The following is an 18,961-nucleotide window of genomic DNA, read 5'->3' on the forward strand; positions in this document are numbered from 1 at the left end:
ATTGTCATCACGTCATCCTCGTGACGTAAGCGACAGAAGTGATTGAAACGTCCTGTCGGTACAGTTCCTAAATTCATTAATGAGCGTCAGTTGGTGGTCGGCCACCAGTGCCTTTGAACCGTCGCCGTGAATCGTTTTAATAGGCCCCTTCTCTCATTGATTCAATCTTTACTTTCACTTTCTTCTAATCCCTTAAGCTTTTTACGCCTCTTAAGCTCTTTATTTCTTCAAAATCTCTAGGTTTCGTTATCAACCTTTCCTCAAAACATCAAACCTTATTCTCTTCTACTTTCATTAAACTTATCCTAAAATGGCAAAAACGTCAAAGACTGTTCCTCAAAAGCAAAAAGATTCTTCATCGCGACCGGCCGACGATAAAACACTGGTGGAGTCGCTCCCTGAGGAGTGCGTTCCCGAGAAGGGGTGTGTCTTTGATTTCGACTTCAAAGTTGAAAAGACTTTGTCGGTCCTTGGTCGGTACAAGCCTATGTCGAGATATATAAGCTCGATAACTGAGAGTGACCTTGAGCGAGTAAAGAAAGAATGTCATTGGAAAGATAAAGAGGTGGTGATTCCGGCCCCCGAAAAAGACATCACTACCCATGTGGAAGGGTTTCTAAGTATTTACACTTACCCTTTCACCCTAGGCCCTGTCGACCCCGTTGTTATCAATTTTTGCCGCCAATATCAAATAACCCTCGGTTAGATCCATCCTTCTTTTTGGTGAATTGTCATTCTTCTCCGATTCTTGCCTTTCACCCTTGATCACCTCATCAGGTTGTATATCCCCCATCTCTTTCGATACGGGTTAATAAAACTCCAACGTCGGGCCACCAAGGTGTTGTTCTCAAGTATAGATGAGGACAAGGATCGAGGGTGGATGGGAAGGTTTGTTCGAGTGAAGACTCCCTGTAAGGCCCCGTAAATCTTACCTAAAACCCGACCAATTTTGAGGTCCATTTTGCGGCCAATTATGCGATCGCATAACCATTTAGCGGGCTGCACTTTTGCCGCATAACCATTCTTGAACTTTTGTGAAGGGAGGTTCTGCGACGTATTATGCGATCGCAGAACAGGTATGCGGACCGCATATTGGCTGCAGACCGAGGCAGAAAATTTAGGTCCCCGAGGGCCACTTTTTGCGGTCATTTTGCGGGCTGCACAGCCATTACGCGATCGCATATGCGATCGCTGATCCGTGTCGGGGCTCCAAATTTCTAAATTTTAAACCCGATCCCATGTCGTTAAAACATATGCTAAGGCTCATTTTGAGCCTATTTCTGATGCTTTAGAGTGAGATAAGGAGTCCTAGAGTGAGAGAGTGATCCTCAACTAATTTCTCCTTAATTCTTGCTTAAGACCTTGAAGATTGTCAAGTAAAGTTCACTACGTCCTCACCTGAAAGGTAAGAATCTATGCCCTATCTCTTAATTTCGAAATTTCTACTAATATGGGTAATTAGCAAGATGGTTCATGGGCTTGAGGGTTGTTTGTTTTGCATGCATGGGTGGTGAAAGAATGTAGGAAGATTATGGGCTAAAAATGATAAAAGTTGGGTTGTGGAATGATGGAATCTTACACAAAAAGAGTCTTAAAACATAATGCACACATAGTGTTTGATAGAATGCTTTAGTGAGCTAGAATTATATATCATTCTCCTAATCTTGGGTTCCATTCTGCTATATTGCAAAAATAGATTGAAGTTGCTAGTTCCAGAAAACATCTTAAAGTCTTAAGATCTCAATTGAGGTATGCATGGATAAACCCCCTTCTTCTTAGAATCGAACCCCTGGTATTCGGGTAATTGGTGTATGTCCCTAAATTAATCATTGATAACTACCGATTCTAGCCTATTTTATGCTGTTTTTTGCCTAGGTTTTGGATAAAAAATGTGTAAAAGTATTCTCGAAAACTAACTTATTGTACTTGTTTGCAGGGATTGGTCAAAATGAAGCAAGAAAGTCATAACCAGCTCATAAAGGAGTTAAACCTACACAAGTTCAAAGCTAAGCTAAAAGCGCTGACTGCGATGAAATAGAGCATCTGTGGAAGGTCTACCGCTGAGGCGACCATAAATACTCTCTCTGCAGAATTGAGGTTCAGAGAAGGCAATTTTGGGCACAACAGAAATCGCTGACCGCGGTGAAATAACGCGACAGCGAAATACTTGCCGCGACCGCGGTCCAAAGTCCGTTGTAGGCGAAATTGAGAATTAGAGGACTGGAAATTTGAGCTCAAATGAAGTGCGCAGTCCGCGAACATATTACGTAGCCGCGGTGCTAAGGTGGTTGCTTTTACACTCCTAGCGGAACCAAGTCCAGATCAAGCTCAGAAGAGAAAAAATGCTGTCCGCGCTTGCTTTTGCGCGACTGCGAAAGTCCAAACACTGAGGCGCTCAGTATTGTGCTGATAACGGAACCTCCGTAGGGGTATTTTTGTCCAGTAATTTTAGTTGTGTATAAATAGATCTTTTTCAGATTTTTAGGTTATCTTTGTTTTATGGAGCTCGTGAACAGCCGTATTTTACTACTTAGAGTAATTTTAGAACATCTTCAGCTATTATTCTTAGATTTTCTTCTTGTAATTAACTTTTATAGCTTATATTCCATCTCTATCATTGATTTATACCTTGATTATGAGTAGCTAAACCCATTAGCTAGGGTTGTGACCCAACCCTAGTGTGGGTTTTTAATGGGTCTTCTATTTTAGGGCTTAATTGTTTATGGGTTAGTGATATTTAGCTTGTTTCATGCTTTAATTGTAGAATTGGTGGTTGCAAATACTGATTCACGCCTTTATGACTTAGACTCTTCTTGAGAAAGAGGGACTAAGCCTAGGAAATTCAGGCTAACAAGGAATTGGGATGCATTCAAGAGATATGATAGCCCTAATTAAAGGGTTAAACCTAGAGATAGTAATACCCGACTTGAGCCAATTTTACTTGTATTGTTTGAACACCCAATTGGTCTTGGGAAATCCAATTAGGGCAAAGACACTCAAACTACCGAGAGGTATAGAGTGAGTAATTATGTGTAATGGTTATATCACGACCCAAACAAGAAAGTCATAACCAGCTCATAAAGGAGTTAAACTTGCACAAGTTCAAAGCTGAGCTAAAAGCGCTAACAACGATGAAATAGTGCAGTTGCGGAAGGTCCACTGCTGAGGTGACCATAATTACGCTCTCAGTAGAATTGAAGTTCAGAGAAGGCAATTTTAGGCACAACACACACAGTTGACCGCGGTGAAATAACACGCTAGTGAAATACTTGCCACGACCGCGGTCCAAAGTCCGCTGAGGGCGAAATTGAGAATCAAAGGACTGGAAATTTGAGCTCAAATAGAGAGCACTGTCTGCGAACATATTACGCGGGTGGGGTTGAACACTATGCTGAGGCGATTGCTTTTATGCTCCCAGCGGAACCAAGTCCAGACCAAGCTTAGAAGAGAAGAAATGCGGTCCACGCTTGCTTTTGCGCAGCTGTGGAAGTCCAAACGCTGAGGCGCTCTGCATTGCGTTGACAGCAGAACCTCCATAGGGGTATATTTGTCCAGTAATTTCAACTGTGTATAAATAGATATTTTTTTAGATTTTTAGGTTATCTTTGTTTTGAGGAGATCATGAACAACCTTATTTTACTAGTTAGAGTAATTTTAGAACATCTTTAGCTATTATTCTTGTAATTAACTTTTGTGGCTTATATTAACCCATTAGCTAGGGTTGTGACCCAACCCTAGTGTGGGTATTTAATGGGTCTTCTATTGTAGGGCTTAATTGTTGATGAGTTAGTGATATTTAGCTTGTTTCATGCTTTAATTGTAGAATTGGTGGTTGCAAACACGGATTCATGCCTTTATGACTTAGACTCTTCTTGAGAAAGAGAGACTAAGTCTAGGAAATTCAGGCTAACAAGGAATTGGGGTGCATTCAAGAGATTTGATATCCTCAATTAAAGGGTTAAACTTAGAGAGAGTAATACCCGACTTGAGCCAATTTTACTTGTATTGTTTGAACACCCAATTGGTCTTGGGAAATCCAATTAGGGCTTAATTGTTTATGGGTTAGTGATATTTAGCTTGTTTCATGCTTTAATTGTAGAATTGGTGGTTGCAAACACTGATTCACGCCTTTATGACTTAGACTCTTCTTGAGAAAGAGGGACTAAGCCTAGGAAATTCAGGCTAACAAGGAATTGGGATGCATTCAAGAGATTTGATAGCCCTAATTAAAGGGTTAAACCTAGAGATAGTAATACCCGACTTGAGCCAATTTTACTTGTATTGTTTGAACACCCAATTGGTCTTGGGAAATCCAATTAGGGCAAAGACACTCAAACTACCGAGAGGTATAGAGTGAGTAATTATGTGTAATGGTTATATCACGACCCAAACAAGAAAGTCATAACCAGCTCATAAAGGAGTTAAACTTGCACAAGTTCAAAGCTGAGCTAAAAGCGCTAACAACGATGAAATAGTGCAGTTGCGGAAGGTCCACTGCTGAGGTGACCATAATTACGCTCTCAGTAGAATTGAAGTTCAGAGAAGGCAATTTTAGGCACAACACACACAGCTGACCGCGGTGAAATAGCGCTCTAGTGAAATACTTGCCACGACCGCGGTCCAAAGTCCGCTGAGGGCGAAATTGAGAATCAAAGGACTGGAAATTTGAGCTCAAATAGAGAGCACTGTCTGCGAACATATTACGCGGGTGGGGTTGAACACTATGCTGAGGCGATTGCTTTTACGCTCCCAACGGAACCAAGTCCAGACCAAGCTTAGAAGAGAAGAAATGCGGTCCACGCTTGCTTTTGCGCAGCTGTGGAAGTCCAAACGCTGAGGCGCTCTGCATTGCGTTGACAGCAGAACCTCTATAGGGGTATATTTGTCCAGTAATTTCAACTGTGTATAAATAGATATTTTTTTAGATTTTTAGGTTATCTTTGTTTTGAGGAGCTCATGAACAACCTTATTTTACTAGTTAGAGTAATTTTAGAACATCTTTAGCTATTATTCTTGTAATTAACTTTTATGGCTTATATTAACCCATTAGCTAGGGTTGTGACCCAACCCTAGTGTGGGTATTTAATGGGTCTTCTATTGTAGGGCTTAATTGTTGATGAGTTAGTGATATTTAGCTTGTTTCATGCTTTAATTGTAGAATTGGTGGTTGCAAACATGGATTCATGCCTTTATGACTTAGACTCTTCTTGAGAAAGAGAGACTAAGTCTAGGAAATTCAGGCTAACAAGGAATTGGGGTGCATTCAAGAGATTTGATATCCTCAATTAAAGGGTTAAACTTAGAGAGAGTAATACCCGACTTGAGCCAATTTTACTTGCATTGTTTGAACACCCAATTAGGCTTGAGAAAGCCAATTAGGACAAAGTCACTCAAACTACCGAGAGGTACAGAGTGAGTAATTATATGTAATGGTTATATCATGACCCCAAATATATCAAGCTTGTCCTAAATTTTAGATCCCATTAGATACTCACCTGGGTGTAAGTCACTTCCATAGTGTTTTTTATTAATTGAGGAAAACCCTACAAAAACATAGTACTTAGATTATTTTCATCATTCAGTAGCAATAAAAGTAGAATATAAACAAAACAAAACATGGTTAGAAGTGCAATTAAGAGAAACACACATAGCTAGATTGGATAGAAACCCAACTCCCAACCAATATTAGCTCCTTGTGGATATCGATCCCCACCTTTCGGGTAAAAGCTGCATCGACCAATCTTTGTCATTATATAGTGGTGTAGGGTTGGAGCCGATCACTTTTTGGCTTCGTTGCCGGGGAGCTGAACGGTTTTGGCTATCTATCTGACTAGTTGTATGTCTTGTTTTTCTTTCCTTCTATTTAACTTATGTGTGTAAGTTAATCAATTCAGGTATAAAATGGCAAACATTGATCCTCTCAGAAATGTTATCCCGGGGGAGGAGGTAGATGATAATGGTGAAAATGAGGTGCCTCTAGTACCTCAAGCTCAAAGAAGGGGCCGCCAGGCCAATGAAAATATTCCAGACCCTCCCCTAGTCCCTCCGAGAGTAGCTCCTCGAGTACTTCCAAATGAAGGTTACGCAAGTGCAATTGTCCCACCCCTAGATCCGGGCGGACAATTTCCAAATTACAAATGTTATGTTGACCTTATTAGAGAAAAGAGGGTACTTCACAGGCGCTCCCCATCAGAATGCATATAAACATCTAAAAGGTTTTGTGGATACCTGTTGGGGAAGCAAACAGACAAATGTATCGGAGGATGTATTGAGATTGAGATTTTTCCCGTTTTCACTTCAAGGGAAAGATATGGACTGGCTCGAAAGACTCCATAACCATTCCATAACCACGTGGGATGAGTTGGCCGACAAGTTTATAGCCAAGTTTTTTCACCGGGATATATGGAGACCTTGAGAGATGATATCCTGGCCTTTAAACAAGAGCTTACTGAACCACTTCATGAGATCTGGGAAAGGTATCAGACAATGGTGAAAGAATGTTCGAATAGATACATAACCAAAACAATGATCCATCAAACATTTTACCCTGGCATTAATACCACCAATCAGTGTATAGTGAACCAACTAGCAGAGGGAAACTTTATGAACACACCTTATGCTGAGGCGTGTGATATTCTAGATGAGATGGCATATAATTCCTCGGCGTGGCAAAGTCGAGCTAATGTGCCACAAGGTGATTCAAATGTCATTCACCTGCACAAAGAGATCCATGACCACGACCAAGCAATAGCAGAGTTGAATATGATAATGAACCAGTTGGCAAAATCTCAATTGCAGCAAGTTCAAGCACCAAGACAAGTGAATGCCATGGAAGGGGTAAACATGCTGGTAAACAAAAGGAGACAGTCTGGTCAACAAATGCAAAGCAATCAAGATCAATTTGATCAAGGTAGAAGTGGTTACAACTAAGATGATGGTTATGGTGAGCAAAGTAAAGAGGTTTTGTATGCCAACAACTACCAAGGACAACAGGGCAATGCTCTGAATCAACAACAAAAATGGCGATCCCAAGGAAATTGGGGGAATCAAAACCAACAAAGAAATAGCAACTGGGGGAACAACAATCAGAATTGGGGCAACCAGAACAACAAGGGCAACTGAGGTGGAAATAACAATAGCAATTGGGGAGGAAACAACAACCAAGAGGGTTGGAATAACAGTATTCAAGGGAATCGGGGGCCGGGCTTTCAAAAGCCTTCGATGTATCAACACCAAAAAACCCGCCTCCATTTCTGTCCCAAGGTCCTAGCTCGTCAAACAATGAGATGGGGAGGATTGAGTTGATGTTTGAGCAAATGATGAAGAAAAATGCCGACTCTGATGCCCAGTTGGCATCCCATAATACTTATATCCGGAATTTGGAGGTCCAACTTGGCCAGATTTTGCAATCTTTGAACACGTGCCCTAAGAGGGCACTACCTAGTGACATGGTAGTAAACCCAAAGGGTGGGAACAATACCGGCTATGTAATGGCAGTAACCACAAGGAGTGGTAGAGGTGGTGAAGCAAGTACCTCCAAGCAAAAGGAAGTTATGAGTGATGAGGTTGAAGTGCAAGATGATGATGTTCCAATAGTTGATGAGCAAGTGAGTGAAGAGAATTTGGATGCTGAGGTGAGAATTGATATTCATGACAATGAGGTGGAGACTCAAAATGACGTGAACCCGTCTAGGAAACATGTGATAAACATGCCAGAAACAATAATGCCTAAAGCCAAGGCTCCCTTGCCAAGGCCTCCTCTACCTTACCCTCAAAGACTTGCAAAGCAGAAGAATGAAAACCACTTCAAGAAGTTTATTGAGATGATGAAAAGTTTGTTAATCAATGTGCCCTTAGTGGAATCTCTTGAGAAAATGTCGGGTTACGCTAAGTTTATGAAAGACTTGGTAGCTAAAAAGAGATCTATGGATTGTGAGACCATCAAAATGATTCAAGTGAGTGCCATTGTGCACTCGATGGCTCCAAAGCTTGAAGATCTCGTCGTATTTACCATTCCATGTACCATTGGGAGTGCAAATTTTGTAAAGGCCTTGTGTGATTTGGGAGCAAGTATTAATTTGATGCCTTACTCCGTATTTAAAACTTTGGGAATTGGTCAACCGAGAGCTACTTCAATGAGATTGCAAATGGGGGATAGAACAATGAAGAGGCCATTTGATATTATTGATGATGTTCTTGTCCGAGTTGATAGGTTTATTTTGCCTACTAATTTTGTGATTATTGACTACAAAGTTGACTATGAGGTGCCGATAATATTGGGAAGGCCTTTCCTAGCAACATGGAAGGAGTTGGTTGATGTGGAAGTAGGGGAGCTCACCTTCCGGGTGGGTGACGAAAAAGTTATCTTCCACGTGTGCAAATCAATGAGGCAGCCGAATAGTACTGAGGTTTGTTCTTTTGTGGATATAGTAACAGAGGTAATAGTTGATGACACGAGTGCCATGATCAATGTGGAGGATCCTTTGGAAGCGGTATTGTTGAACCATGATGTGACCGATGATGAAGTCTTGGTAGAATATGTAAATTCCTCGCAAGGAATGGGTTCTTACTCCTATGAGCCCCGTAAACTTTCCTTGGATCTTGAGAACAGAAAGACTCGACCAACAAAGCCCTCAGTTGAGGAACCTCCCATGTTGGAGTTGAAGCCTTTGCCTCTACACCTCCGGTATGAATTCTTGGGCCCTTGTTCAATTTTATCTGTTATTCTTTCTTCGTGTCTTACTAACGTGAAGGTAGATGCCACCCTTGAGGTGCTTCAAAGAAGGAAGAAGGGAATTGGATGGACTCTAGCTGATATTCGGGGAATAAGCCCATCCTTTTTCATGCACAAGATATACTTGAGGATAATTCCAAACCCTCCGTGGAGCATCAAAGGAGGTTGAACGAGGCTATGCAAGAGGTCGTAAAGAAGGAAGTTATCAAGTGGCTAGATGTAGGGGTGGCGTATCCTATCTCGGATAGTTCATAGACTTCACTGGTACAATGTGTGTCGAAAAAGGGGGGATGACTATAGTAACAAATGAGCAAAATGAGTTGATCCCCACTAGGACTGTCACCGGATGGAAGGTATGGATGGACTACCAGAAGCTGAACAAAGTGACCCGCAAAGATCATTTTCCATTGCCGTTTTTTGACCAAATGCTGGATAGACTTGCTGGGCGTTCTTAATATTGTTTTTTGGATGGGTATTCAGGCTACAACCAGATTATGATTGCACCAGAGGACTAGGAGAAAACCACCTTCACATGTCCGTATGACACCTTTACATTTTCCCGAATGCCATTTGGTTTGTGTAATGCACCGACTACCTTTCAGCGGTGTATGATGGCTATATTTACTGACATGGTGGAGGATTTCTTGGAAGTGTTCATGGATGATTTTAGTGTTGTGGGTGACTCTTTTGAATAATGCTTGGGTAATCTTGACAAAGTGTTAGCCCGCTGTGAGGAGACAAATCTAGTGCTTAATTAGGAAAAGTGCCATTTTATGGTCGAGGAGGGCATTGTCCTCGGCCATAAGATCTCAAAGAATGGTATCGAAGTGGACAAAGCGAAGATTGAACTGATTTCAAAACTCTCTCCTCCTACTTCCATCAAAGGAGTGAGGAGCTTTCTTGGGTATGCATGGTTCTATCAAAGGTTCATTAAGGTCTTTTCCAAGGTGGTGAATCCTTTATGCAAATTGTTGGAAAAGGATGCAAAGTTTGTGTTTAATGATGAGTGCATGAAAGCTTTTGAGCTTCTCAAGTATAGATTGACTACCACTCCCATCATCACTCCACCCAATTGGATCTTGCCATTTGAGCTCATGTGTGATGCTAGTGACGTTATGGTTGGAGCGGTCTTGGGGCAAAGGGTGAACAAGATGTTTCATCAGGTGTACTATGCAAGCAAGACTATGAATGATGCCCAGGTTAATTATACTATGACGGAGAAAGAGTTGCTACCAATTGTGTTTGTAATGGAGAGGTTTAGGACTTATCTCATGTGTGTCAAAGTGATTGTTCACACTGATCACGCGACACTCTGTTACTTGATGACCAAAAAGGACTCTAAAGCTCGATTGATGAGATGTGTTTTGTTGCTTCAAGAATTAGACTTAAAGATTGTTGATCGGAAAGGAAGTGAAAAGTACGTGGCGGACCACTTGTCCCGCTTGGAGGAGGAGGGGAGGCCCCGTGATGGCCTTGAAATTAATGATTTATTCCCGAATGAACAAATCCTCTTAGTTTCTTTGAATAATGTGCCTTGGTTTGCTAATGTAGCCAATTTTCTTGTGACTGGCATTGTTCCGAGTGAGCTCTCTTCTAACCAAAGGAAGAAGCTTAAACGGGATAGTTTGGATTATTACTAGGACGAACCTTATTTTTTCAAGATTTGTAATGATGATGTGATCCGAAGATGTGTTCCGGAAGAAATGAGTATTCTTGATGCTTGCCATTCCTCGCCCTACGGTGGTCATCATGGTGGGGCGAGAACTGCTTCAAAGGTTCTTAGCTGTGGTATTTATTGGCCCATTCTATATAAAGATGCTAGTGAGATTGTCATGAGTTGTGATGAGTGTCAAAGAGCTGGTGGAATTTCCAAGAAGGATGAAATACCTCTCACCACTATTCTTGAGGTTGACATTTTTAACGTGTGGGGAATAGACTTTATGGGACCTTTTGTGAGTTCATGTGGAAACACTTATATTTTGGTGGCCGTTGATTATGTTTCCAAGTGGGTTGAGGATGTAGCTTTGCCCAACAACGAAGCCCGGAGTGTGGTGGCGTTTCTCAAGAAAATATCTTCACATGGTTTGGCACTCCTCGGGCAATCATCAGTGATGGGGGTTCTCATTTTTGCAATAGGGCATTTGACACTTTGCTTGCAAAGTATGGTGTCAATCACAAGGTATCAACCCCTTATCATCCTTAGGATAGTGGACAAGTTGAGGTCTCCAATAGGGAGATAAAGAGCATATTGTCAAAGATTGTCAATGCAAATAGAACTAACTGGTCAAGGAAACTGGATGATGCTTTGTGGGACTACATGACTGCTTATAAGACTCCAATTGGTAGGTCTCCATATCGATTGGTATTTTGGAAGGCGTGCCATCTTCCGATTGAGTTAGAACACAAGGCCATGTGGGCACTGAAGAGGTTAAATCTTGAGTGGGATGTTGCAGCAAATCTCTAGGTAGAGCAACTTAATGAACTTAATGAGTTTCGGTTTCATGCCTATTCCAGATCGTCCTTGTATAAGGACAAGATAAAGTACTTACATGACAAATATGCCCATAGCAAGGAATTCAAGGAGGGTGACTTGGTTCTCTTATTCAACTCTCGATTACGACTGTTTCCGAAAAAGCTCAAGTCAAAATGGAGTGGCCCTTTTGAAATGGTACATGTGACTCCATTTGGTGCTCTTGATTTGAAGAATAAGAATGGTGAAGTTTTCAGAGTTAATGGGTACTGCATCAAACACTACCTGTGAAAATTTGATGACAACCACGTGGTGGCCTTGATCAATTTCAAATGATGATGGAATGTTTGATGCAGTGTAGGACAACACTTAAAAAATTTGGCTAAGTTAATTGAACTGCTGACCGCGCTCAAATTCCGCGGTCAACGGAAACTTTTTGTGGGGGCGTAATTTGGTAGCGGACGCAGAATTGAAAAGTCCAAAATGAGACCTCTCTGAAGTTTCATCCGCGTCCGCGGTGGGATTTTCGTAGTCAGCGGACCTGTTCCGCGGCTGCACATATTTTTCTGCTCTCAGTGGTGGTGTTGAATAGGTAGGTTTTCAGAACAGGTAAAAATGCGGACTGCGGTGAAATTTCGCGGCTGCACTTGGTAAGATATGTGGGTCCCGGTCTTTTTAGTATAAATAGAAGGTCATGGGTCCTTTTACACTTTTCACCATTTGAACTCTCAAAAAGAAAATTTCTACTGTTCATCTCCTCTACACTAAGCCCTAATTTGCAATAACACCAAATTAGAAGTCCATTTCCATCACTCATCAAACAACTGGTATGCTCAATTCATCACATTGATATTTTAAATTTGTGCTTTTCTTTTCTTTTAGTTTTTATTTCTTCCTTTGTTTTTTTAGTTTTAACTAGGGTTAATTAGTTGTTAATTATTTGATGCTAAATTAGTTAAGATTAATGGGTTGTTAATTAGTTGATGCCTGATAGGGTTTGGAAGTGTTCATGATACCTGTTAATGATAAGAAAAGTGAAACCCTAGGTTGCCCATTCAATTTTTGAATTCCGCGGCCGCGACTGTAATTCTGCGGTCAGCGTTCTTGTGAAAGCCTGAGCTACACATGGTTAGAATTCCGCGATCAGTGGTGAAAATTCCGCTGTCAGCGGCCTGCTTTACGCGACCATGTTTTAATTTTTGCAGACAGCGGATTCTAGGTTCAGAGACTTGTCAAACTGGGTCTGCGACCACATTTGTTTTTCCGCGGACAGCGGTTCAACTTTCGTGGCCGCGCCCAAAATTATGCTCTCAGCGGTTCCTTAGATTCATAGAATTGGTAGTATGATCGCCGGTCTTTCGTGGCCGCGGACCTTTTTTCACTGTCAGCGATATCCATTTCGCGACCGCCCTCCTTTTTTCGCTATCAATGGACCTCTGCCTTTTGGAACTATAAATTTTTTTCATCTGCCTTTCTTTACTGATTCTTTTAGCAACAATACTAATGAGCTTTCACTGATTGTGTATGCAGATAATGGTCAAATCTAGAGGTGGGAGTGATAAACAAAAAGGGAAAGCAAAGTCCTCTTGGGGCAGGGGACGAGGAAAAATCAAGTTACCCCTAGTAGTACAATAATCCATTGGGAAAATGCGAAATGCAATCAAAGCTGCGGACAGAGCTGCATCCCATTCCGAGGGTAGTGATTATGTCCCTACCCGAGTGGATTCAGAAGGTGATTATATACCTAATCATGTCTCGGACTTCCCAGGGAGGTTTTAGTTGAGAGACATGCCTACACCCCCAGCTTCCCTTGCTTCTCCTGCTTCATTGGAGTCGTTTGATGGCTCAGAGAAAAGTAGTAAGTCTTCAGCATCAGCCTCTCCTCCAGCTTCTCCACCTAGACATGACCCTATTGATGTAGATGCTAAGACAACAGATAACGGGAGAGGGGGTGATACCTAGACAGGAGGGTTGGAGAGAACAAGGAACCGGTGGTATGACAAGAAAGATTTGTTAGTGTAAAAGCCTACGACAATTTCGGGAATGGTGGCCTCAGAGGTCACTCACACATGAGAAGCAATTCATAGAAAGGGATCTTCTACACCACAACCCCAACATGAAGAGGCAATTTGATGAAAGAGTAGGGTGGAAATTCTTCACAAGCAAGCTACCGGAGGTCAATGAGCATTTAGTTAAGGAGTTTTATGCCAATGTCGCCCACATCAAAAAAGGGCACATTTTTGACCAAAGTCCGGAATCAGAAGATCAGATTTGATAGCAAGACGCTTAACGATTATGCTGGTTTCAATGATGAGGATGAGTCCTTATTTTTGGAGAAGGTGGCCATAGTTGAGTTGGCCCGCCCGTGGCTGGCATCAGTGATTGCTCTCCCGGGGACTACTCCAGCTTGGCTGACACCCGAGGTCCCAATCTACAGAACACATTGAGCTTTGAAGCGAAGGGTTGGGAGATGTTTGTGTGAAGCCGGTTAGACCCCACTACTCATGACAGTGATATGCCGGTTTCCCGGGCTATTGTAGTGGGGGCCATCATGGTGGGGTACCCGATCAACGTTAGGAACATTATGTCCATGGTGATCACTAGAGTGGTCAACAAGAATGAGAGCTCATACCCTTTCCCGAACTTCCTCACCATGTACCTGGAGGATCAAGAAGTCTAGGGAAGGGACTTCAACACCAAGGTGAAGCCAAAGAGACCATTCTTATGGTACAACCTACAGGGGTCAGACAACCCCAAGTCCAAGGGCAAAGTCTCCACTTCCACTGGCCAGTCTGAAGAGCCATCGGTGGTGGCTACTGGTTTCAAACCTCCTACTGCTATACCACATCCTCCCTCCGACCATATACTTCCATGCCCTCGTCGGTGCCTTCGTCATCATCATACCCTCTCACTGCCCTAAGGGCTAATCAGACTCTATCCAGCATCAACAACTGGATGCAGGCAGCTACATCAAAGTTGTCTGTCATATCCAGCATACTGGCAGCTCCGACATAGCCTCAAGTGCCAGCTTCTGTGGAGGAATCCCTAAAGGAGCTTCTAGACAACCAGAAGAAGCTCCTAGACAACCAAAAGCTGATTATCGCCACTTTGGAGGCACATGGAAAGGCAATCACGGACCTGAGCAAGCAAACAAAGAAAATGAAGAAAACTCAGGCTTCCAAGGAGTCGGTAAAGCTGCTGAGGAAGGAGGTGCACAAGATTAGATCAGCTAGCGACATCCCATTGGAGCTACTATTGGAGGTCCCAGTTCCAGCATCTCAGGCAGCATATACATGTGAGCAGGAGGCTGATAGAGAGCTTATGAGGAGAGGGGTGATTCCCAGACTAATGACCTGGAGATTGAGCTAGAGAATCCCGAGGGAGTGACCCAGGCCAGCCATAGGACCCAATCCAGCCACAGGACCCAGCCAGTGACCCTATGCAGACAGAGGATCCATAGGGAGTTTTCTTTACGCTCTACCCCTCTTTAATCTTATTTTTGCTTTTATCATTGATGACAATGCTAGTTTTTTTTTGGGGGGGGGGTTCCTATTTTGATGATTTGATAACTGGATTGTAATTATGATACTTATTTTTCTTTATCGTTATTTTTCACTTTTGGTTTGTATATAACTTTACCATTCCATGTATATATTCATTCCCCTTTTATGTATATTCGTTTTAATCCCCTATTGTACATATTCAGTTTACTTTCCGTATTTTACTTTATAACTTCTTTTGCGATTTTCCTTAATAGTATAGCTTCGTATTTCATTTAGTAGCTTGTTTTTCAATTTGTAGCTTCTTACTTTTACAAGTTTTTGTGATCAATAAGCCTTTGGTTTTCTTAATGCCACCATTTTTTCCAAGGTGGAATTTGTGTGAACTGTGTGGCTCTTCCCGATGATGGATGGAATGACAACCTTCTTAAGGGTTTGAGTCCGTTTTCTTTACGTTTTTGTGTAAATAGTAGTAATAAAGAATGCAGAATGGCCTAAATGATACCTGTATTTATACCATTTTGTCATGCCGGTCCCCAAACTTAGATTTTTGCTAATTGAATACTTATACTCATTCCAAAAGTGAATAATAAATGCTTATCCAAGGAGGCTGCCAGTTCATGTAATACAATCTCCAACACGTAGGACGCCACATCAATAAAATAAAACCACGTAGGCTCCAAGTCACATATTATGGCCACATAGGATAAAAAATTGGGAAAGGATTATTTACCCCCCCTAAACCCACATTTTCCCCTCATTTTACAATTACCTGCGTACTTAGGGCTTAGATAGTATCGAACAACAGTGAGTCTCTGCTCTCTTCTCCATTGTTGTTGCCGGGATTTTCATCTGTACAGTTGTTATCGAAGTTTGTGGGGGTAAGTTTCTTCATTTGTTTTTCATATTTTGTCTTTATTGTTCTTCATTTCCCTCAATTTATGGGGCTTTTGCTCTGTTTAGGGGTTTTTAGGGGAAGGGCTGGGTTAGGTTGTAATTGCTGTTTAATCTCCCTTAATATATGGGGCTTTTGTTGTGTTTTGTTACATATTAGAGTGAAAACCCTTTTTAATGTAGTGTCATGCAAGTAATGGCATATTTGGTTATTCCGTTTAGTGTTTTGGGTTTTTGTTGTCAAAGCAGAATTTCATCTTAGGTTTATGCATTTTTTGTGAAGTTTGTTGGGTTTCTTTCTTTTTAGTGGTCCACCAGAGTATTTCTGAATATTATAAGGTATTGTGGAGACGAAAAAGGAATCTTGGAAGCTTTTTTACTTAAAAAATCCGTCTTTTTTGTTGGTTTGTTTATGGAGTTGTGTAAAGGTGCAACTTTTGATAACAAATAGTCATTGATAACACTGTGTTTTTTGTTACTTTGCAGGTATGAAAAGAAAATGGCTTCAAGCCTAGTTAACCTACAAATCCACCATAGTGGTAATTTTGTATCGGACCCTGACCTAAGGTATGCAAATGGACTAACTTGTCCTCAATTAGCTACAGTTGATGTTGATGAGTTACACATTATGTTGTTTCACAAGTTTGCTAGTGACTTAGGATTTTTAGAAGTTGATTTGTTTGGATACAAAGTTAACAAAAGGGGTGACTATTACATTTTAAAAACAGATGCTGATGTGTTAAAGTTTCTTAATATATTGAAAGGTGGTGACTTTGTTGATGTTTGTATTGTCCATAAAATTAGTGAGCCTATTCTTGTTGAGGACATAACTGAACTAGACCCCACTATACAAACAGATGGGCATGACAGTGGGTTAAATGCTAGGGCTGATGTGTCACCTCCCAACTATGATATAAATAGGACTAAAAATGACAAAGATAAGGGTAAGGGGCAGATATAAATGAAGAGATAGAAGAATCAAATGAAGGTGAAGGTAATAACTTCTTATCCTATCACCTTCAAACATCAGAATCTAATTTTGATGAGGACCTTGATGATTCTGAAGGGTCTGACTTACTATTTGATATAGATGATAACATTAAAGAGTGTAGTGAGTTGGAAGATGACTTAGCTAAAACTAGACAGTCTAAACTCAACAAAAAGAAGGATGCCCAAGTAAATGTAGATGAGATACCATCTAGTCCAGTTGGTATAGATGTTGGTTTTGAAGATATGCATAAGAACAAAAGGGGAAAATAAGGGAAACTAGGAGGGGATAACCAATATTTTGATAGCTCAGATCCAAGTAGTGAGTTTAGTAATGATGAAAAAGAATTTGTTGGCCCTGATGAAATATGGGATGCACCAGCTAGGAATCCAAGTAAGAAGGTCTACTTTGACACAACTTGCAAAAAAATATTTTTTGAACTGTAATGATATTTGAGAATACTGTACAATTTAGGGAGGTATTGCAGACATATTCTATTAAAAAAGGTGTGAATCTTAAGTTGAAACCTAATGAGAAGGAAAGGGTTAGGGAAAAATGCACAAAGAAAGGTTGTCCATGGCATATCCTTGATAGCATAGAAGGTAGCACTAGTAATTTTAGGGTGATTACATACTACCCTGTCCATAAATGGTACAACAAGACAAGGAACAAGATGTGTAACCCACCATGGATTGCAAAGAAATTCAAAGACAGAATAATTAGTGAGCCTCAAATTAAGCTTTATCAGATTCAAGCCTTACTTAGGAAATCATATGGCTTGTATGTGAGTAAAACTTCCTGTAGAAGAGAAAAAATGATAGTTATGAAGGAGAATATAGGTGATTACAAGAAAGAATTTGCTAGGCTTCATGATTATGCAGAAATGCTAAAGTCTACTAATCCTGGCACTACTATAGTGATAAGGACATCTAAGGATTCAATTCCTGGCAAGGAGGTGTTTATGGGCATTTATGTCTATCTTGAAGCATTAAAAACTGGATGGTTAGAAGGGTGCAAAAACATAATTGGCTTTGATGGTGCATTCCTAAAGGGAATATGTAAAGGTGAACTACTTTCCTGCATTTCCAAGGATGGAAATAATCAAATGTATCCTGTGGCTTGGGTAGTAGTTGAAAAGGAATCAAAGGATACATGGTCTTGGTTAATCAGATGTCTCAAGCATGATCTAAACTTGACAGAAACTGAAGGAGAAGGGCTGACAATCATGTATGATATGCAGAAGGTATGGTTTCTAATACTCTGTCTTTAAAGTGTAACTGTTTTCATTTATGTTTAAGTTATAACAATATAATGTTGTTGATTGTACGATATTCATCTAGCAATAACTCAGTTATTGCCAAATGCTGAGATGAGATGGTGTGCTAGACATATCTGGGCTAATTGGAAGCAAACTTGACCTGGTGAGAAAAGAAGGAAAAAATTCTAGCAGTGTGCAAGAGCTACATTTGAAGTTTACTTTAGCAAGAAGTTGGATGAAATAGACCAGCTGAGGGGAGATATTGTTCAAGACTTACTGAAATACAACAAGGAAACATGGTGTAGGGCATACTTCAAAGAACATAGTAAGTGTGATGTAGTGGAGAACAACATGTGTGAGACATTCAATAGTTGGATATTGGCAGCTAGGCACAAATCTATCATTACTATGTTAGAGGAAATTAGAATCAAGTGTATGGAGAGGATGAATAGCATGAGAGAGTTTTCTGAAAAATGGGTAGGTGATATATCACCCATGGCTATGGAAATACTTGGAGAGAATGCTCAAAGGGCAGCCAAATGTGAAGTCAAATTTAATGGTGAAACAGGGTATGAGATCCAGGATGGGCCATATAAATATGTTGTTGACTTTAGGAGGTGTTCCTGTACTTGTAGATCATGGCAACTCAAAGGAATTCCATGTGCACATGCAATTACAACAATGCATTATAAGAACTATGAGGTTGAGCCATATGTTGACCATTGGTATAGAAAGGATACCGACGTTAAGGCATATAGCAAATTCATTCAACCTTTAACTAGTATGAATTTGTGGCCAAAAAGGACACTGCCAGCTATTGAGCCACCTGTTATAACTGCAATGCCAGGAAGGCCAAAGAAAAAAAAGGAGAAAAGCTACTGATGAACCAATGAAGAAGTTTGGGAAGGGTACAAGGATATGGAGACAAATGAGATATTCTTTGTGCAGGAATCTTGGACATAACAAGAAAGGATGTCCATCAACAGTAAGTATTAATGTTTATTTTGTTACTAATATTGAAAGAATTCAATTACTAGTGATAGTTTTGTTATGTATATGTAGAGAAACCAAGGGGGAAGGGATGGAACTAGTTCAGTTGGAGGTGAAACTGCTGAAA

At 40.9% G+C, this 18,961-nt stretch overlaps 2 protein-coding genes across 2 annotated transcripts; both read left to right on the forward strand.

The window, feature by feature from the left end:
- The first annotated feature begins 10,437 nt into the window (after positions 1-10,437).
- LOC138879439 (uncharacterized) lies at positions 10,438-11,495 on the forward strand. The gene is made up of 3 exons (XM_070159048.1): positions 10,438-10,851; positions 10,938-11,096; positions 11,199-11,495. The coding sequence occupies exons 1-3, from the start codon at positions 10,438-10,440 to the stop codon at positions 11,493-11,495; spliced, it is 870 nt and encodes a 289-aa protein (XP_070015149.1).
- Positions 11,496-17,031: 5,536 nt separating this feature from the next.
- LOC104226253 (uncharacterized) lies at positions 17,032-18,726 on the forward strand. The gene is made up of 2 exons (XM_009778201.1): positions 17,032-17,829; positions 18,037-18,726. Exons 1-2 carry the CDS (start codon positions 17,032-17,034, stop codon positions 18,724-18,726), a joined length of 1,488 nt encoding a protein of 495 aa, XP_009776503.1.
- Positions 18,727-18,961: the final 235 nt, after the last annotated feature.

Source organism: Nicotiana sylvestris, chromosome 10 (genome assembly GCF_000393655.2).
Source record: "Nicotiana sylvestris chromosome 10, ASM39365v2, whole genome shotgun sequence".
NCBI classification, from domain to species: Eukaryota; Viridiplantae; Streptophyta; class Magnoliopsida; order Solanales; family Solanaceae; genus Nicotiana; species Nicotiana sylvestris.